Raw genomic sequence first — 18,835 nt, forward strand, 5'->3', positions numbered from 1 at the left:
TTGGGGTCAGAACGAATCAGCACTGAAGAGGGCATTTGAAACCACAGTGAAAGTAAGATGTACACATTAACGTGTAAACCCTCCAATTTACATCACAACACAGACTAAATTTCCAGGTAGGAGCAGAGCCATGTTCTGTGATTCAGAATGAGGTAACAAAATTTCCAGGAAAGTGAAGCAGCCTTATTACACAGTAAACAAGCAGGATTGTGAATACATCTCTTCTCTTTTAATCCAATTGCTCTCCATTTCCACACAGTTTTGCTAATAACTGGAACTTACTTGTTAGCTCTGTACGCAGATCGCGTCTGAACATTTCTGCAGTGAAATGTCTGCTGTACAATCTGTGCTTAGTCACTCGTATGACTCACATTACACTAGTCAGTACAGTGACTAGTGAGCAGGAAGGGCCGCCTCACGTCACAGTCCATTGGAACTCTCACTCTCACCCATGGTGAGACCAGGGGTTTGCGACAACATGGTGACTTATAGTACTTTCAAAAAGTTCACGGTTTTGTGCTCAATTCGAAATTTGTACAATTTTTCTCTACCGTTAATGAATGTATTTTGTTACAGAGATGAAAAATAACCGGACTGAGAATTTGGGAGTGCAGTCCCCAGCTAGTTTCTTTGGTCAGAAATCCCTTAATTGAAGGGTATTCCTCTACCAAACAACCTCAGCACACAGAACTCTACACAGCCTCTCAGCAAGATTTACTTTCTTGCCGATATTTCTGATGAAACAGTTCTTAATTACCTGATCAACCAATACCACTTATCAGACACAGCCAAAACAAGCGCTAAATTCTAGTGCACAGGACATACCGGTTACATTTCAGGCAACACACCTGAAGCAAGGAAGATCTGGAACTCAAAGATGAGTACAGGGTTGATACCCACTAAAAATCCCAGGTGAACTTTTTAGAGCTGAAAGCAAACTTACAAATCTGCCCCAGATCAATCAACCTGCAATCAGGAACTCAAGAAGCTGGGACAAAATCCAGAAGAAGCGTCCCCCAAGGACCAGGCCCACCGATCTAGAACCAGCAGGCACATCACCCCCCCAGGACCAGACCCACCGATCTAGAACCAGCAGGCACAGCGCCCCCCCAGGACCAGTCCCACCGATCTAGAACCAGCAGGCACAGCGCCCCCCCAGGACCAGACCCCCCCGATCTAGAACTCTAACTGGAAGGAAATGGAAACAGACACAGTGTTCCTCCAGGACAGGGCTGGGAACCACTGGGCGAGTGCTGAAAAGGAGGACTGGCGAGGCACAAATCTGCGCTGACATGTGCTGAGTTTTGCTTTTGGAGACCAGCCAAGCCTCCACAAGACACACACAAAGCCAGTGCCTACTACCCTCTAATATACAGTCTCTAAGTGTAACGTTGCTAATAATAAAATATGCGCTGGGAGCAGTCAGGAGGGAAGCGCTCCTGAGCCCGGGCTGTGGAGGATGAGCTCACACAAGCCCAGGCAGCGGCTGCACACTGTCAGCGCGCCGAATGGAAAGAGTGACCCGCTCCGGCTCCCAGACGCGCGCACGCACACACACACCCGTCTCTCACCGCGCGGGCTGGAAAATTCCTCGAGGAAATCCCGAACGAAGCCGCGCGTGCTGCGGAGCGTGTGCATTTCAGCGCCGCCAGACGCCGGCTGATTACAGCGCGCCGCGCGGCTCAAACACCCCCTTTCATCCGCGCGCCGCCGGGCTTCGGGAGGCGCGAACTGTCTCGATGGGACATGGTTTCTGTTAAAAGGCCTGGAATTCAAAACAGCCCCTCCAACTACCACCCCCCCCCCCTCTCCCCCCAGTCCTTCCACAAACAAAGAATTAAGAGAGGTTTGCCCACAAGATTTTCCAGACATCTCTCAATTCCTTCAGAGCCAGAAAAGGAGGATTTTGAATCACTTCTGACATTTGTTTAAGCTTCTCGTCTGAAACGGTATCAGGGCCTGGGTGCCCTGCAGAAAAGAACTGGCTTTTTCAGGGTATCGGCTTCAACAACATGGCTGGGCAGCTTGTTCCACACTCCCACCACCCTTTGTGTAAAGAAGTGCTCTGGGTTTTAAAACCACTATCAGAAAATCTCCACTTACATCTTCCAATTCCTGGCTCACTGCTCACCAGGAATTCGTTCAACAGGCCTGGCTCCTGTTCTGGCCGAACACAAAGATCTGCCCAGCTGCTGTCGAAGCCCATTCCCAGACATCTTGGCTCTCACCCTCATGCTCTGCCCCAGACGTGCAGGGAAACTGGCGATGAACCACAGTATCGACACACCAACAACCCACAATTCCAAAAAACGACGTGGAGGTAAAGAGCACAACACTGGTTACAAACTAAAGGACTTTGCTGGGCCGATCTAGTCCTGTCGGCAGTTAGTAGACAAGGGATCCCAGGATCTCGACCAGCCGTTTCTGAGAAGAAGCCGGGGGATCTGCTTCCATGACGTGGCTGGGCAGCTTGTTCCACACTCCCACCACCCTTTGTGTAGGGAAGCCTCCCCTGCCGGTGCGACTCAATCAACCCATTGAAACAATGGAGGGAGGGATCGGGGCACGTCACGCGTGCATCGTGTTAAAAAGAGGAACACGTGACGAGGGACTCGTTCATCACAAAACACGTACGCGTGGCAGGCGGAACAAACGGAGGCCCGCAGTAGCAGTGGGGGGGCTTTCTCCGGGCCCCAGGGTCTGGCTGGGGTCGCCCTGCCGAGCTGAAGAGAAGCAGCGCAGTCTCCGGGACTGAACACACACCTGTCGCCGCTGTCAACGGCTAAACCCTCCTTAAACAGATTAATTACCTCTAAGCGCCCCGACACGAAAACACTCTATACCTGGAAAAATATATATATGTCCAGGTGTCTCTATGAATGCTCGCTTGTCGTTACTTTGGATTGCATTTTCCGTTGTTACTGAGAAATATCGCCTTCCATGACCAGCCGTTATTAATTCAGGTGTGGCAGCTGCGTCAGCATGCCTAGGCTGCAAAGGAACAAGTAATAGGTTTATCCCATGCTGAAGAAAGAAGAAAGAGAACACAACGTTTCGGCCGTGGAATAAACCTATTACCTGTTCCTTTGCAGCCGTTATTAGCTCCCGCACAGCGCAGACAGAACTGCTTTAGGATTTCACTGGAAGGGCAATTTACACCACACACTAGGACTCCAACTATCGGCAGAATAAGTGCCGACTTTTAAAAGACAGCAGCAACAACAACAACAAAACATCACGTGGAATGGCAGTTTTAGTTGCTGAATCTACGTCGTTAGAAAGACTATTTACTCACCGTGGATCTTCAGCAAAAGTTAACGCTCGTTTTGCTCGTCGGTTACTGAACGCCGAACAATTTCAAAACCCCGTCCTGCCTCAGGGTGTGAGTATCCCTCGGCTTTCTACAGAGTCAATGCGCTAAAGCCCCGTCGGTGTGGGCTTCTTTTCACATTTCTTCGCGTAAATACGTTCATTTTTTTCAAAATGACGACGAAAATAAGAAGCCGCAACCGTCGCAAAATAACCTTCCGTACAATTTTTTTGTGTGGTAAATATAAAACCAGTGTATTCTTTCCAGCAAAACACCGACTTGAGTCCGGTGACAGAGGAATTTAATGACCCCCTACGCAAAACTGCTTGTACGATGCGCCTGCAAATCATGAAAGGATGTCAAAACAGAGAAGACTGTACTGGCGACGAATGTGTTCATTAAAACAAATAAAATGAAGGTATTTTCATCAGCGGGTTAAAATCAGTCGTTTTACAGTGTCTAAATGAGGTTAAATTGAGGAATTGCACGGTTTTTATTGATTACGACCGCCCTCTGAAGCCCTGTTCACAGCTCATCAGCACCGAAATCGGGGGGCAAATCGTTGATTCATTTAAAAGCGACGGGGTCTGCGGGCACATTTAACCGAAAAACCTCAAGCCAACAGAACGAATCCGCACGACTGCGCTCGGGAACCGTCTCGATCGGCTTGTTCTGTGAATTTTTAATTCTTTTGAAGACCTGAAAAGCTGTGCCGGTGTCAGCCGAGCGACCTCCTACTACACCCCGCTAGTTTACGGCTGTGTGTCGGGTTGCCGTGGCAACCGGGTGATCCAGCTCCGAGATTTCCTTCGCTCGAACAGTAGGGCCTGACGGGGCCCGGATTCATGAGCAGAACCAAAACAGGATTCCTACCCTGTTCCGCTCGAAACAGAAGTAAACAAAAAAAGGGAGCTCCCGACAGATTTAAGGCGGCCGTTTCCCGCGGCTAATCCCCGGCCTTCTCATGTCCCTGAGCTCTTCCGAGGCCGCATCCTGTTTGAACAGCTGTTCCCTCACTATCGCTCACCCCAAAAACAGCCCCGGTCCGACGGCCTCGGACCTCTCAGGACCGACATGTCAAACGCTATTTGTCGGCTAAGCTTACCGAGAAGAAAAGAGCTGGGATCTGGGGAAAGCTAAGGTCAAGGAATGCATTTAACTGAAGACTAGTTACATTCAACACCATTCCCCAGCCTTTCCAAATTTCACAGCGCAGAACTTGCACGTAGTTTTTCCTGAAAAAAAGATTCCCCCCCCCCCCACCCATGACCAACAAACGGATTCATCTAAAGTCATTTCGCGCCTTAACTTATATGAACCTCACTTGACCACCGACTCATTCAGAACTCAGACATGCAGAACTATTCCTACTAAATGTTAAAAGTTGGATTCAAAGAGGGGTAGACATGGGGCACAGGTACCTTGAGAAACAGCACATACAAGTATATGAGCAAACAGTGCCATTAGGTTTACATTCACATGCAGCGCCGTTCATGTGGATATTCTCCAACACCTGTCATTCCATCAGAAACATGCAAGTCAAGAGAAAGTGTGCCGGTCATTAGCAGCACTTACAACGCAACCCAGATCCCAAAGCATAGCTGATTCGCTCCAAGTTTTACAACCAGAAAAAAGTTATCTGCACGACTGTACAATGCTGCACTGCTCACACATGGAAGTTAAAGACAATACTGTGCTCTAAGAATATTTTGACCTCACATTTGCTTATGCAAATTCCAATCATTCATTTTCTATCTGCTTCATCCAATTCAGGGTCGCAGGGGAGCCGAAGCCTATCCCAGCAAGCACTGGGTGCAAGGCAGGATACCCCCTGGATGGGACACCAGTCCATCACAGGGCACACACAGACACACACACTCACACCAGGAGCAAACTTCCCAGAAGCCAATTTAACCCACCAGCATGCCTTTGGACTTTGGGAGGAAACCCATGCAAACACAGGGAGAGGATAGAAACTCACAAGCGCTCCGGGGCCAGAACAGAACCCAGGGCCCTAGCACTGTAAGACATCAATGCTTACCACTGTACCAACCTCTATGCAAATATGTTCAAGATGAATGAACAATGCCTCTGTTAAAGAGACAGAGGCAGAACAATAAACAGAACTCTGTAGCTGTGCAGAAGACAGTACTGTGCTGTAAACACAATTTCTAGAAACTCGGGAAAAGATTCCTCTCTTGAAGTGGAATCCCGATATCAGATTTCACATATAAATTGAAACGGGTCCAGAACAAAATGAAGGACCTCTTGTAGGGCTGACTGATTTTTAGGTGGATTTCAGATAGAAGTACTTGCAAAACGTAATCAGACTCAAGAGTCACTAGAGACTGACAATGCAGAATCTAGGCTGCCTCATTTCAGCTCTATGTGGGGTACAATTTTTAAATTGTGCTTTCAGCTCTTAAAAAGCTGAAAGAGGTTTGCAATTGGTAAGAACCACATACTCATCAGTGAGGTTTAGGCCAGCCCTCTCTCAGAAGGTACGAGGTGAAAACACTGACTCACTGTGTGAGCTGTCGGATACAGTACCATCCCCACCTGATTAAGATGATAAAAATTCAAATTCATTGTTAAGAAATGAAAAAACTAAGAATTTTGCTCCTTTACTGCTGACTAAACAGCCGTGGTCCACATTGAGGAGAGAGTGCATCATGTTCTGTGTGATGGAAGTTGTTCGAAATAATGCACTTTAGTTTTAAAACCAAGAATTGAACACAGAAAATAAACCTTACGGATCAGTATTCAGCACTACTGTCTTGTATTTAATTATGTTTCAATAACTAGAGATGGTAGTATACAGAATACCTGCTTCACAATACCTGCAAACCAGTTAGCTCACTTGACCCAGTTAAAACAGTTCTAATGAAGAGAAATACGAACACACTGGTTTCTGCGTAGCCTTGTTTCAAGGTCGCCCGGTTAAGGGGTAAACTAAAATGTTTTAGTAAAAAAACAGTAAGATAATAGCTGAAAGGCCGAAAGAAAATAATCAACTTTTTATTTTTATCAACTGTACACGGCTCGCTGAGGTTTCTCCCGTAACAAATTTGCTTTATTTCCAAACCAATTCTCGCCCCTGGTGTCCTCTGAAGCACTTCACTTGCAAACTGGGAGAATTGAAGAAGGAAGCGGTCCTAGTTCTACAACGTCACTCTCCCGTAAATCCTAGATGTAAAGCGCACTTCAAGAGATAAATGATATGTTTTTATTATAAATCTGTTATTTTGGCTAAATACCTCATCCACAAAAGTAAATGGTCTAATACTGCTCTGTCTATTTATGCTTTTAAAGTTGAATTCCTTTTTTATTTAAATTCTATGAGAAATTTAAAGGATCAAAAGGAAAGACATACACTGGATTTATGTAAAAAGTATCATTTTTAGTTTTTACAATTGTGAATTCCTCTGGCTGTGAAGTGTCTATTTCTGTATCTATTTTAATATTCTGTCTCCTTTTTGTATATCTGGTCAAAATTATTTTTTAAAAAAGCGCACTTCAAGAGGACGCTTAAGAGACAATATACTAACATTAAAAAGTATACACACTAACTGAAGGAATACGGTAACTTCACGTATTCGTGGTAGTATAAGTTAAGGGGGTATTGGTCTAAAACAGATAAAATCAATGACTGACACTAATTATCACAAGGTGCATTTAAAGGATTACACAGAGAACTGCTGTCTCATCTCGCCCACCCATTTCAGTTTTCAAATAAACTGATTTAAGTAAAAAAAAACTCTCCCAGGTCAATCAGGAAGCAAGAAACGGCCACTCGTAAGGTTCTCAGGGGATTTAAAGAAATACAGTTCACAGATTATTACATAAAATAGTGAGTTTGCTTTTATAAGGTTAAACCTTTACCAGTACTGTCAGGCATTCCGTGTTCACAGAAGGTAATCCCCAATCGCCTTTCCAGCAGTACAACTCCATGGTGGCAGCCATCTTGTCTCTCCCGAGTAACCTTTCACCCGGAACTTCTCACCGACAATATCGCTTCTTACAACCCCACGCGAGATGTAGCCTTAAGTCCGAACACCCTTTCTGTTGACAGAAAGCCGTAATGCGTTTGGAAAATTGAAAGTAACCACATTAAACTTTTCAAGGGTATCACAGAAATGTTTTTTTAAACACTATCATGCTAGATTCGCGCTTTGAAAGAAATGAACAAAAACAGTAATAAAGATGTCAGTTGTCAATAAAGATCTTCGTGTAAAATTGAGAAATACATATTTTAAAACTGTTCTGCGAAGTCTAATTGTCTAACTTCACTATTAGTTTCTTAAAAAGATAATATCTGTTAAGATTATATTTAAATACAATTTTTTAAACTGATGATAAACGGGTTTATAGCCGTTGTTATATGGTACATGTTTAAATCTGTTTTTTTTATTGTTAATGACCGACTACTTCTTTGAACATTTATTGTGGGTTAAAATGGCTGTATTGATATGCTGTTTTTTTTTTTTGCAATTAGTAGTTGGCACAAAGAAAAAGAAAACTATCAAAAACTATCCAGCCAGACACTAGTTTTAATGATTCACAGGAATCGGAAGTGTATGGGTCAGTTTTAGTGTGAATTACAGAGAGTATATACATAGGCTTACGAAATTTCCCAAGAAATGGAATATTCCAGAAAGTGAGGCCTGGGCTGGGGGGACGAGGTGTTTATCCTTCAAAGGCATCCTGGCCAGTGACGCATACAATTTGAAGAGGCTTTCTTTTCTGGGTTGTACACTTTCACTAAGATGTTCAGCAACCAGTACAAGCACATAATTTTGCTGTTTCTGCCTGGGACAGGGGTAAATACAATTAAAAACACAGAAGACAGCTCTCGCATACACAAAGTTGTGACTGTCAAAATGGAGGATAGAAAAACATACTGTACAAGGCAGTTTCAAGTGCCTGCTGCCCTGGTCCTGGAAGATGGATGTTTTTGCCAGTATAGAGGACCAGAAAACAGGATGGTTTGTGCTAAACTACAATGTTTGGTCCACCTCTTTCAGAGCTCAGCTTGAGTAAAAATCAGAAGAGGCCTTAGCTCTACAGGCCTAGAATAGCTGGTCTGTTTGTCTCAGATTCGGTCATTTTACTCGGTCAAGGTCTTTAGGGGTGTGGCATCACTAACATACTGGCAGGTTTAATTGGCTTCTGAGAAACTGGCCCTGGTGTGAGTGTGTGTGCCTTGTGATGGACTGGCGTCCCAATCAGGGTGTACCCTGACTTGTGCCCAGTGCTCCCCCCATGACCTTGTATTGGATAAACTGGATTGAAAAGGGAAGCTATTATACTGCTCTGTCCTGTGAAACTACAGCACAGTCCTCCTCACTGCTACCACCGGAGAGCCAAAATCCTGAAGATTTGAGACAGAACCCACACTCTGCAATGACTTGGAAACTGTTGGAATTGCGAGCAAATACAGTATGTCACTAATTGATTCTGTTCAAGTTGACAAGCACTCTTGCAAAAGCAATAGCAGAAGAACCCTGTGGCTCTCCAGCTCCTACACTTCGGCAGCAATAACGGATTTTCAATGTGGCTTGGGTATAAAAGATTTATTTAACTGAAAGCCTTACAAATGAATCCAACGCCCTGGGGGATAATTATTCTAGATATATCGATACTGTAAATTGTGTGTTTAAAGTTACGAGGCTCATTTTTCCTCAGCCATAGTGATCCTGTGTCCTCTCCCCTAAGGTGGCTGGGCCCTGCTGGGTTGATGTTCCACATTCACCAATTAGCTAATGACTTAATTAGCTAATGTCTTAATTCCAGGAGTAAGACCTGTACTGTTTTTCGGAGCGCTGCTGCACTTGTTGTCTGTGGTCTCTCTTTCTCCAGATGCCAGAGAAACAACTTCTTTCACTCCGAATGGTGAGGTCAAAGGGCGCTCTTAATGAACACGGCAGCGTTGCTGTTAATGTTGCCGCAGGAGGACTGACGTGCTTGCAGCTGCTGGAAGACCCCTTCTGCTTTACACCAACATGATGACTGAAGTGAAACAGCAGGATCCGCGCCTTTCCTGACATCTCGGGCCCCTGGTTTGGTTCCAGAGAACCAAACAGGACAGTGACGTCACTCTGAATCCCATCCCCCCCGCAGGCAACATGGCCCCGCACACATAAATCATCGCCTGACTTGATTTCAAAGTCTGGAAAGAAAAGCTTCCCTGCTCTCTCTCCCTCCTTCTGAAAGGGGAAGATTTACGACTCGACGCTGGAGGTCATGGAACATTTGTTTTTCGAGAGGATGAGGTCATAGCGAAGCTGCCAATATTTTAAGTGTGTGTGTGTTAGGTGTGTGTGTGGAGGGGGGGTTGCAGTGTTTGTTTCCTCATCCAACAGACCCAGATCCTTCTCCCGGCCATGTTTCTCCAACGCTCTCGAAAAGGGAAAGACCTTACAGAAACATCTCGGCAGTTAAAACAGTTGTCTGTCCTTGTGGAAAATTAAGTAATCCCAGACATCAGTGTGATTTATTAACGTTTCCTCCTCTGTTTCAAACAGCAGCCATGATAGATGGGTTCCAGCTGTATTCCAACTACACTCGTATACAAGTATTATAGCATTATAGCACCTCGCCCCCATCAGTAGTCATTACTGTTCCTTTTTCTAAAAAAATGGGAAAAGGGAAAACTATTTTGTTTTTGTTCCGTTTTGAAAAACGAGCTAAACAATGATTTAAAAAAGGATACCGCAACTGTTAAAGGATACTTCAGATCAACAAATTTTGTCAGTTTTCCAATTCGGAGTATTTTCTAGCACACGTCATTTCATTTTCAAACTTCAGTTGAGTGAAAACAAAAGGAGGGCTGTCTGGTATCTCGAGATAGGATCAGCGAACACGGCCGGCGCGTCCAAACTGAATGAATTTCAGATGAATGCTTTCTTTGAATTTCTGCCTTCTTGCAAAGTCACCCCAACAGCTGGGAACATCTGTCCCCCGCAGCAGCTGGAAGGGATGACATCACTCATCGCTGCTGCAGAGCCGCCTGGTTTCAACGTTGATAAGGAGTCTTTCCTGCAGTCCAGGCATGATGGGAACCAATCACACTTCGTGCAAAACACAGCATGGAAACAGGCTCAGCTCTCACCCCTCCCCCCCCCCCCACCCCCCACCGGAAGGCTGGTTATTGTGATGGAGCTGTAATAAAACCTCCAGCAATGTATCATTTCATAGAAGACAGCCTCATTAACTCATGTAACAGGGCATCTTTTCAGCAGTGATGCTCATATTGACCAAAACACAATCAACACCTCCCTGAATTACAGCACACAGTGTAACCTCACCAGAGACATTACAGTCTACCTAACTTTATACATATACCATACTTTTGGACACCAAGCATTAGACTGTGGTTCGAGGGCAGTTGCAGCAGCTGTTTTGACATGAAACTGCTTTGAATGCAACAGATTCCGTACAAATGCACGTGCTGGAGGAAAAAAGGAGTGATTATTGCACTGGTCTACATTTCAGACACAAAATGAGCACTGGGGACATGATCACCACCAAGTGCATTGCTGTCCTGTAACAGTGCTGCCTAAATCAGTACCAGTGTCCTGCTAAGGGTCTGGTATCTGGCAGATGTACTCCATCTCTGTTTAAGATGTACCTCTGCAGATCCTTTCTCCACGGCCTGAGACTGTGCACGATTTAAAAAGAGACAGGAAACGTACTGGTTGCCTTTCGACGAGGAGAAAAGTAAACAGCCCCTATAATAAGGCACCGGATCGGACATTTATTCAAATACAGATTCCGCCTTCAGAAACTGTCGTCTCCTACGATCAGGAAACATGGAGCGCAGGCTTGGTATAAAAAAATGAGAACAGCGCCCCCTTCTGGCCTCAGCCCCGTAATAACAGCTCGCTGGTGATGGAGCACCGCGCCCCGTCACCCCGCAGGACGTCGAGCGTGGCTGAGTGTCTTCTTCACTTCCTCCGGCCGCGAGCCTCGAACTGCAGGCTGGCGTACTGCACCGCCTCCTCGACCTGTCAATCAAACACACGCAGGACCTTTGGTGGCACCGAGCGCGCAGGATATCGCGGAGAGAAAACGAGGACAGACCTCAGACCTCGAGTTTATTCGTAAAAAGGCAAAACAAACAACGATTAACGATCTAAAAGGAGGCTGGTCAGATTTGCCTGTCGTGAAAGACGGAGGCGGCCAGCTCTCACCTGTGACGCTCCGTGCTGCGCCGTGCTCCGGGCAGAGACCGCTCTCGTCTTGCCTGCGGACAGGAAACAGGCTGGTTAGCCGACCGGCGGCGGTTTATGGCCTCTGCCTCTCAGAAATAACATTCATTCTGTCGCTCATTTAGTCTGAGCGGAGTGGCCTAACCGGGCTTCCTGGCGCTGTAATGAAATGTCAGTGTTTGTCTTGTGGAACGAACTTCTTAAATTCTTTCCATTCAAGGAAAAAAAAGCCCCAAACCCTAGTCATTTATCAAAGAGGGCACGGGACTAAGACGAGTCGGGGTTTTCAGTTATTTTTTGAGGGTTTAATGACAACCGTATGACGGGCCGTCCAATATTAACACCGCTAGATCCGTGTAGCGGTATTCATGTTAATATCCTTCGGAATGTATTCGCATTCGCGTTCTTTAAACGTCAGAGACCGATAAAGTCTAAAAAACACTCGAAATACTGTGCGCCAGAATCAGTAGGGAGCATACCCCCCAATGTATTAGGTTTAAAGGAATACCACAAAACTTTCTGTTTTGGAGAAAGCCGTGTCCGCTGGGCGCAGCCTCGCTCACCTGACCCGAGTCTTCTGTGGACAGCGCGCGCCGCGAGGACGGTCCAGGTCAGCGCGAGGAGGGCCGAGGCGCCCGCGAGAGCCGCAGTCAGGGCCGGGCAGTGTCCGGGTCCGCCTGCAGCGACGACGGACAGTCAGGGCTGCGCGGTCATCAAGACTGCCCAGTCCTCCAGAATAGACACGGACGCCCTTGAACTCTAAGCCTTTCTTCACGGCTCTGACTAGAATTAATGGCCCTTTAATAGCAATCTGGTGATGCTTAATCTCATATTTAAGTGATGCCTCCGCCCTGTAGTTCGTAGTGCCGCCAAATTCGAATTGAAACTCTCTGTACTCTTCGCTGCCAGCTGTCTTTAATACAAAGGAGAGCAACAAGCAGAACCTCTTCAGATTGGGGCGGTCAGCTGCTTCTCCGTCCAACCTGCGCGTCCCCCGGCGCCCTGCTCAGCTGCGGCCACAAGGCGTCGCTGTTGCGCAGCATGGAAACCCAGTCTGACATTCACCGGCCAAGTGCGCGCAAACCCTTCCAATGGCCGGTAACGAAGACCACAAGGACAGCGCACCTGTGATTCATACGCCCTGCCCGCCGTGAGACATTCACATCACCCGGCCAGCACTAATGTATAGTCATCTGCAAAAGCATCTCATGCCTTCCTCATCAGAAGGCACACGCCCATCGGTTTAGCAGGAAGGACGTCAGTCAATGCAGAAGGCAGCGAGTGTAGTGTTTCCACTGGCTGTAGCTGTTTAACTGTACTGTAGCTGTTTGTGTCTGTGAATCGCATTATTAAAATGAAAATGGCTGACTCAGACGGCAGCCTGTCAAGCGAGTTCGCGTATGTGCAATGTATTTACATCAGACGGAATAATATTATTAACTTTTTAAGCCACATGTACCTTCTGGCGGTGTTAAATCAGATGTAATTTTTTTTTAAATTCAGATCAAACAGAAGCGCTGTGCAGACACGTGCGAGTCGCTCAGGTTCTCACCCGCGCGGACCGTTTTGCTCATGTTACTTCCGCTTCCTGTCTCCACCACGCAGGTGATCGGAACTCCGCTGCTCCAAGTCTGGGCCGGGAGGGTGAGCAGGTTCTTGACGGATCCCGAAGCGCCGTCTTTCCTGCGGTCGGGAAATGCGGGGGGCTCCGTGAAGCCCGGCTCGATCCGCCCGGACACCCGCCAGTACAGCCGGACCCGCTCGGGGTCCGCGCCGAACACCAGACACAGCAGGAGCGCCGGGGCTGCAGGCGGCGGCTCGGGGCCGGGGGGCGCGAGCACAGCCATGGAGAGGGGAGCCGGGGGTCGCCCTGCACAGAGCAACCAAAGAGGAATGAGGCAGAAGAGCAATCTTCTCCCCGTGAAGATCATGACTAACCCGCCCATCGGATGAGACGTTAAACTGAGGTCCTGACTCTCTATGGTCATTAAAAATCCCAGGGCGTTTCTCGAAAAGAGTAGAGGTGTTACCCCGGTGTCTTGGCCAAATTTCCCCTGGTCTTTACCAATCACGCCCTCCTAATAACCCCCGTCTCTGAACTGGCTTCATCACTCTGCTCTCCTCCCCACTGAGAGCTGGTGTGTGGGGGGCGGACTGGAGCATCATCCAGGTGGGGCTGCACACTGGTGGTGCTGGAGGGGATCCCCATGACCTGTACAGCGCTTTGAGTGGAGTGTCCGGAAAACCGCTATATAAGTGTAAGGAATCATTGTTATTATTATTAATCCTAATCTTTTTATAAGGCATAAACATACACATGTTGCAAGCTGACAACACAATGACAACGTCAAATGAACAAAGCAGAACAACAAAGTCGGGCTGAAAAGGGGTGATGTTGGTGTGAGGGCGGCAGAGTGGCGTTACTTACCCGTTACGATCAAGGACGACCCATTCCCGAAATAGACCAGGTCGCCGGAGCTGAAGGCGCAGTAGAAGGTGCCGGAGTCGGAGGACGCGGCGCCGGTGATGTTGAGGAAGCAGACCGCGCCCCCGTGGCCGTCCCGGGAGCGCGCCTCGCCGTCCTTGCTGAGGTAAGGCCTGAGCACGCCCCCGCTTCTCACTTGCAGCCACCAGACGGTGTAGCAGCCGCCGGTCATGCCCGCCACGTCACAGGCCAGAGCGGCCGCGCCCCCCTCCTCCACTCTGACCAGCCGAGGGTACTGGAATACCACCGGGCCTATTGCTGGGAGCGCACAGACAGAGGCGCCTTTAAAGGCTGGCTGCCTAGCGCAGGCTTTTGTTAAGGCATGCAGACAAAGCAGATATTATATAACAAGAGCAGTGTGATGAAATAGGTATTTGTCAATAGATTGGGGGGGGGGGGGGTGCCTATTCGATCTGGATGATGACGATGATGAAGATGACTTGGATGTGACGCGGTTTCGAAAACATAAATTATGTTTGTTAGACCCTGAAACAGGCTCTTTTTCAGTCGTTCTGGACAAAATTAAAATTCAACCCGGTCAAATGAAATGCTGAAAAACCTCGCAGTAATAATTGAGTACTTTGTAGAGGCTTGGGTACTATAGCCCCTGTTCTCGAAACGGAAATTGAGCACTGAGCTGAAGACTGGGGCTTCCGGTTATTTTATGTGTGCCATTTTAAAAAGCTTTCTAAACACCATCACAAGTAAAGGCATAAAATAGCTCATCTCAGCGACGTTTACGCATTTTGCCTGAGTATTGCCACGTTAGTATGATTTCACATGTTGTAATTTTTACAGTCAAAACCAAATATTTGAAATCAAGCTACACGTAACACCCACAAACATGTAAGCCTATATACAGTATATATATATAATACACAGTATGTACATCTTTGTCAAACAAGAGCATAATCAAAAAGAGACTATTTTCGAAAAAAATGGGTGTTGCCACAAGACAACCCAGGTTTGTTACACATTCAAGACAACTAGCAAATCAACGCGTTAACATTTAGAATTAAGACGACAACAGGGTGTCGTTAAGAGGCAACATCACTGTTTGTCTGCACACAGTCGCACTCATAGATGGACTAAGGGAAAATTAATGTTTCTGCTATCGTGCATATTAGTTCATTTGAATTAACCCGTATCTTCCACACCCATATAATCACGAAAACCAAAATCCCAAACCTGAAAACGACTTTGCCTTTCAGAAGTATTCGAGAAACCAACGTCATGGAAGACGCATGTGAAAAATGAGCCAAAACTTTTTAAATGTTCATTAAATATCATGAGACCCTACTTATAGAGACGCGGGGGGTCATTTAATAAAACCTTTTAATTGATGTGCAAAGAATCAAATGGTCACTGCTGAACAAATATACGACTTCTTCGGTATTGTAATCCGTCAAAATCAATCGGACGTTATTTTTATTTCAACATCCAACATAAATTGCTCACTGTAGTTTACTACCGTATAAACGTAAGTCTCTTTGGATAAAATCCCCCAGCAGTGAAATTAATGTTGAATACCGACTAACAGAAAACAAATGACATATTCGGTTTTAGCCTAAAAAACGCGCATCGTACATACAGTATATACTTTATCACGTGGAAAATTGTACTGCATTATACAGGTTTTTGTTAAGGAATTCAAACCAAGTAGATATTTGATTAAAGATCAGGGTGATACGATGTCTATTTGTCAATAGACAAAGGGAACCGACATAGCTCTTTGAAAAAGGCGGTTACACATTTTAATTAATTACTCATGCGCCACATGTACGGACTAACGCATATTTCATGACGGCTGAGCTCTTTTCTTAATTGAACCCTTAACTGATGTACCACTCTCACAAGTTACTGGACTGTTAAACTCGGTAGGTGTTTCATTGCTCAAAGCCGAGCTATTGAGCTCCCAAACACTCTGTGCTTTCAGTTGTGTTACCGGGAGCCCAGGAGCAGGAAAGGCGCTTTGCGAGACGTCAGCACAAGGGCCGAGGTCTCTCTCTCGCTGCTCTGCATCGCTTCGACAGCTATCTGTTTCTCTGTTTCTTTTCGGAAAACGTGCGAATGTGTGTTGAACTCTTGGGAAGCGCAGCTTTCGAGTTGCACTTGTTTTTGTTTCCACATCAGCCTAAATAAGGCTTATTTATTAAGGATGGAAGTGATATCAGATCGTTATTAACAGGTGGTGGGGCTCGTAAGCGAAATGGCAAAGCCGTGTTATAAAAAGGCGCAGAATTAAGTCCCTCACCCGGAGCAGCCCCGAGCGCCAGGACGCAGGCGAGGAGGAGTCCGCACCGGGGCTCGCGCATGGCGGGGTCCTGCAGCAGCCGGGGAGCCGCGCGCTGAGGTCGCCCGAGCTGAGCGCGCTCCCCCCCACCAGCGAGTCAAACAGGTCGGCCGGGCGCTCGCGTCTCTGCCCACAGCGCCCGTTGCCTGGAGACCAGAAGACAAAGGAAATCGCCTGTGTAAACCACAGAAAACAGTCAAAAAAAAAAACATTTCCAAATTTTAGTACTACTGATAATAACAACAGACGATAATTAGGGCACACGTGTTGCGTAATGGTTAGGAGTCTTGTTCGGAAGACGTGGGTTCGAATCTTTCAGTCACATGCTTTTCTTTTTTGTAAAAAGTGTTGAAAAAAATTGTATTTGCAAATTTTTACAGGTCGTCTTTGGAAATGAGACTTTATTTGGTGGACTCATTTGGTTAAAAACGTTTTACGCGGTTTATTTGTATATTAATAATTTTTAACAATCATTTAAAATGATTTAGATTGTTATTAACAATTGTGATCTCCAGAACATCTTTCACAGAAGAAAGAAGATATTCGACTCATTTGGTTAAAAATGTTTTTCGCAGTGTATTTGTATATTAATATTTTTAATAATCATTTACAATTATTTAGATTGTTATTAACAATCGTGATCTCCAGAATATCTTTCACAGAAAAAAAAGATATTTTATCAACTGGAAGGGGTGTATAAAGGCATTTTTGGTTCAAGCGCATGGTTTCAACACATCTTACTCGCGTAGAGTAAGAGTCCACTTCCACTGGACATGTGAACAAAAGGTGAATTTCGATCCCTCCTTTTTGATTACTTTTAAACGGTATATTTTTTTTTATCTAAAATGACCAGAATGATTTGTTTGGGATCTGCGGGGATTAGAACTTTAAAAGAAGTTGGAAATTTGGAAAGTCCCTACAGATGCAGGAGTACAGACGTTCGAGCCACAAACAGAAACAGCGCCGACTGTGATTTTACAGGCTTCCCGATGGATTTCGCTGAGGATCGGATTAAAAATTCTGGTTTGGGGACCAGTTGGTGGACTGATATTGACGCGATTTCGCTTAATTTTGAAAATACACCAGAGTTCGCTCCAAAGCCGATTTCCATCTGTAGTCCCAAACGCAAAGGAGTTACATCCCACTGCTGATGAGCCATTCGCTTGATTCGCCTCACGCGTTAGGGAAATAAACTGTACCTTTTATACACTTCTAGTCTATTTAAAATGCACGAAGGTCTGTTTCGGGTTTTCAGTGAGCAGCCTTTCATTGGGATCGACGCTCGCAACGGAAGGAGAACTTAGTGAACTCAACTCCTTGTGCCCTGATAACTGTTGTACAACGTACCGAAAAGCAATTCCTACCGATTTTACTGCAGGCAAACTCCAGCCTTCGTATAGCACAGCTGAGTGGTGAGCGAGGTGACAACCACATAATAATTAAACAGAAGCGAGTACTGTAGGTGGGCGTACAAATGTTTGGGCAGGTGATAATTTATTTTGGAAATGCTATGACCGTGTACTCAATAAAATAAAATTAAAAAGAAATAACAATAGGTCTAGCTATTAGGGACAGAGGAGAAGACGATCAAAAAAGCTGCTCTAGAAAACGGATACAAGCCCAGCTGCCTCTTCTCACCAGCTGTTGTTAAAGCTCTCTGCTATATGGAACCGAGTCGGTTCCGCTGCTGTTTAAGTTCCGGTGATACAGCTAACCGGACTGGACCGCAGCTCTGACATCTTGGCATCAGCTGAACTTTTACGGACGTTAGATAAGTACTGTATATTACAGTTAAAAAAGCGTCGGCTGTAGCATTATTGTTTTTAATTTAGATTGGATTACAATGACCAAATCTAAATAAATGCAACACTCACAATTTCGTTTGAATGTCTCCTATGTTCTTTTCGAAATTAATGACCTTAGTTGAACAAAACCGAGAAAATGCTTAAGAATTTAATCTTCAAATTGTTTATATATATATATTCCTATTTATTTATTATAGTGTATTCCTATAATAATAAAGCGAAGGGTTTTACATTTGCGCCGTAAGATTGAGGTGTAATGAGGAACTGTTTAACAGCGCCATACTCAATTAGACGTTCACGGCCACGGAAAAGCACGAAAACTTTAAATTGTGTAATAAATACTTACCACAGAGGTAAACGCGGCGTTCTCTATCACAGAGCGACAAGTAGCTTTAAAAAGATGCTCCGTTGTGGTCGTGCAGACGGACGGCGAGGAAAAGGATCACCTGTACGCGAAAAACACGCCCAGTGGCCGCTTTCGGCTTTCGGTCACAGAGAACAGGCGAGGTTAAAAGCAACAAGCGTAGGTTTCGTGGGGCGTGTGGGCGCAATCCAAAAAGAGACAGTTGTGCGGAGAAAGGGGGGATTGGATTTAGGTCACCGAGCGGTAAGAGGCAGCGTTGTGAAAACAAGCCTCGCTTGAGGGCAGCCGAGACGCCTCCGAGGAAGGCCAGGCCGCCAGACCCCGCTAAATAACAAAGCGCGGGCTGAATCTGGAAACCGCAGCCGCTT

At 46.0% G+C, this 18,835-nt stretch overlaps 1 protein-coding gene across 1 annotated transcript; it reads right to left on the reverse strand.

The window, feature by feature from the left end:
* Nucleotides 1-11,044: 11,044 nt before the first annotated feature.
* LOC148815307 (immunoglobulin lambda-1 light chain-like) lies at nt 11,045-18,513 on the reverse strand. The gene is made up of 7 exons (XM_088905834.1): nt 18,450-18,513; nt 16,260-16,444; nt 13,949-14,263; nt 13,073-13,390; nt 12,084-12,197; nt 11,503-11,555; nt 11,045-11,316 (listed from the first exon to the last, which is right to left on the reverse strand). The coding sequence occupies exons 2-7, from the start codon at nt 16,318-16,320 to the stop codon at nt 11,257-11,259; spliced, it is 921 nt and encodes a 306-aa protein (XP_088761960.1). The 5' UTR covers nt 16,321-16,444; nt 18,450-18,513; the 3' UTR covers nt 11,045-11,256.
* Between the last annotated feature and the right edge of the window lie 322 nt (nt 18,514-18,835).

The sequence above is a fragment of the Atractosteus spatula genome, chromosome 25 (genome assembly GCF_055471065.1).
Source record: "Atractosteus spatula isolate fAtrSpa1 chromosome 25, fAtrSpa1.hap1, whole genome shotgun sequence".
Taxonomy (NCBI): Eukaryota; Metazoa; Chordata; class Actinopteri; order Semionotiformes; family Lepisosteidae; genus Atractosteus; species Atractosteus spatula.

What these genes read in the sequence shown, in the direction of transcription:
- LOC148815307 (XM_088905834.1), bottom strand. Translation starts at nt 16,320, where the DNA reads ATGCGCGAGCCCCGGTGCGGACTCCTCCTCGCCTGCGTCCTGGCGCTC. An exon ending in GTCGTCCTTGATCGTAACGG is followed by an intron (nt 13,391 to 13,948) that starts GTAAGTAACGCC and finishes TGCTCTGTGCAG; the next exon opens with GGCGACCCCCGGCTCCCCTC. An exon ending in GAGCAAAACGGTCCGCGCGG is followed by an intron (nt 12,198 to 13,072) that starts GTGAGAACCTGA and finishes TCGTCGCTGCAG; the next exon opens with GCGGACCCGGACACTGCCCG.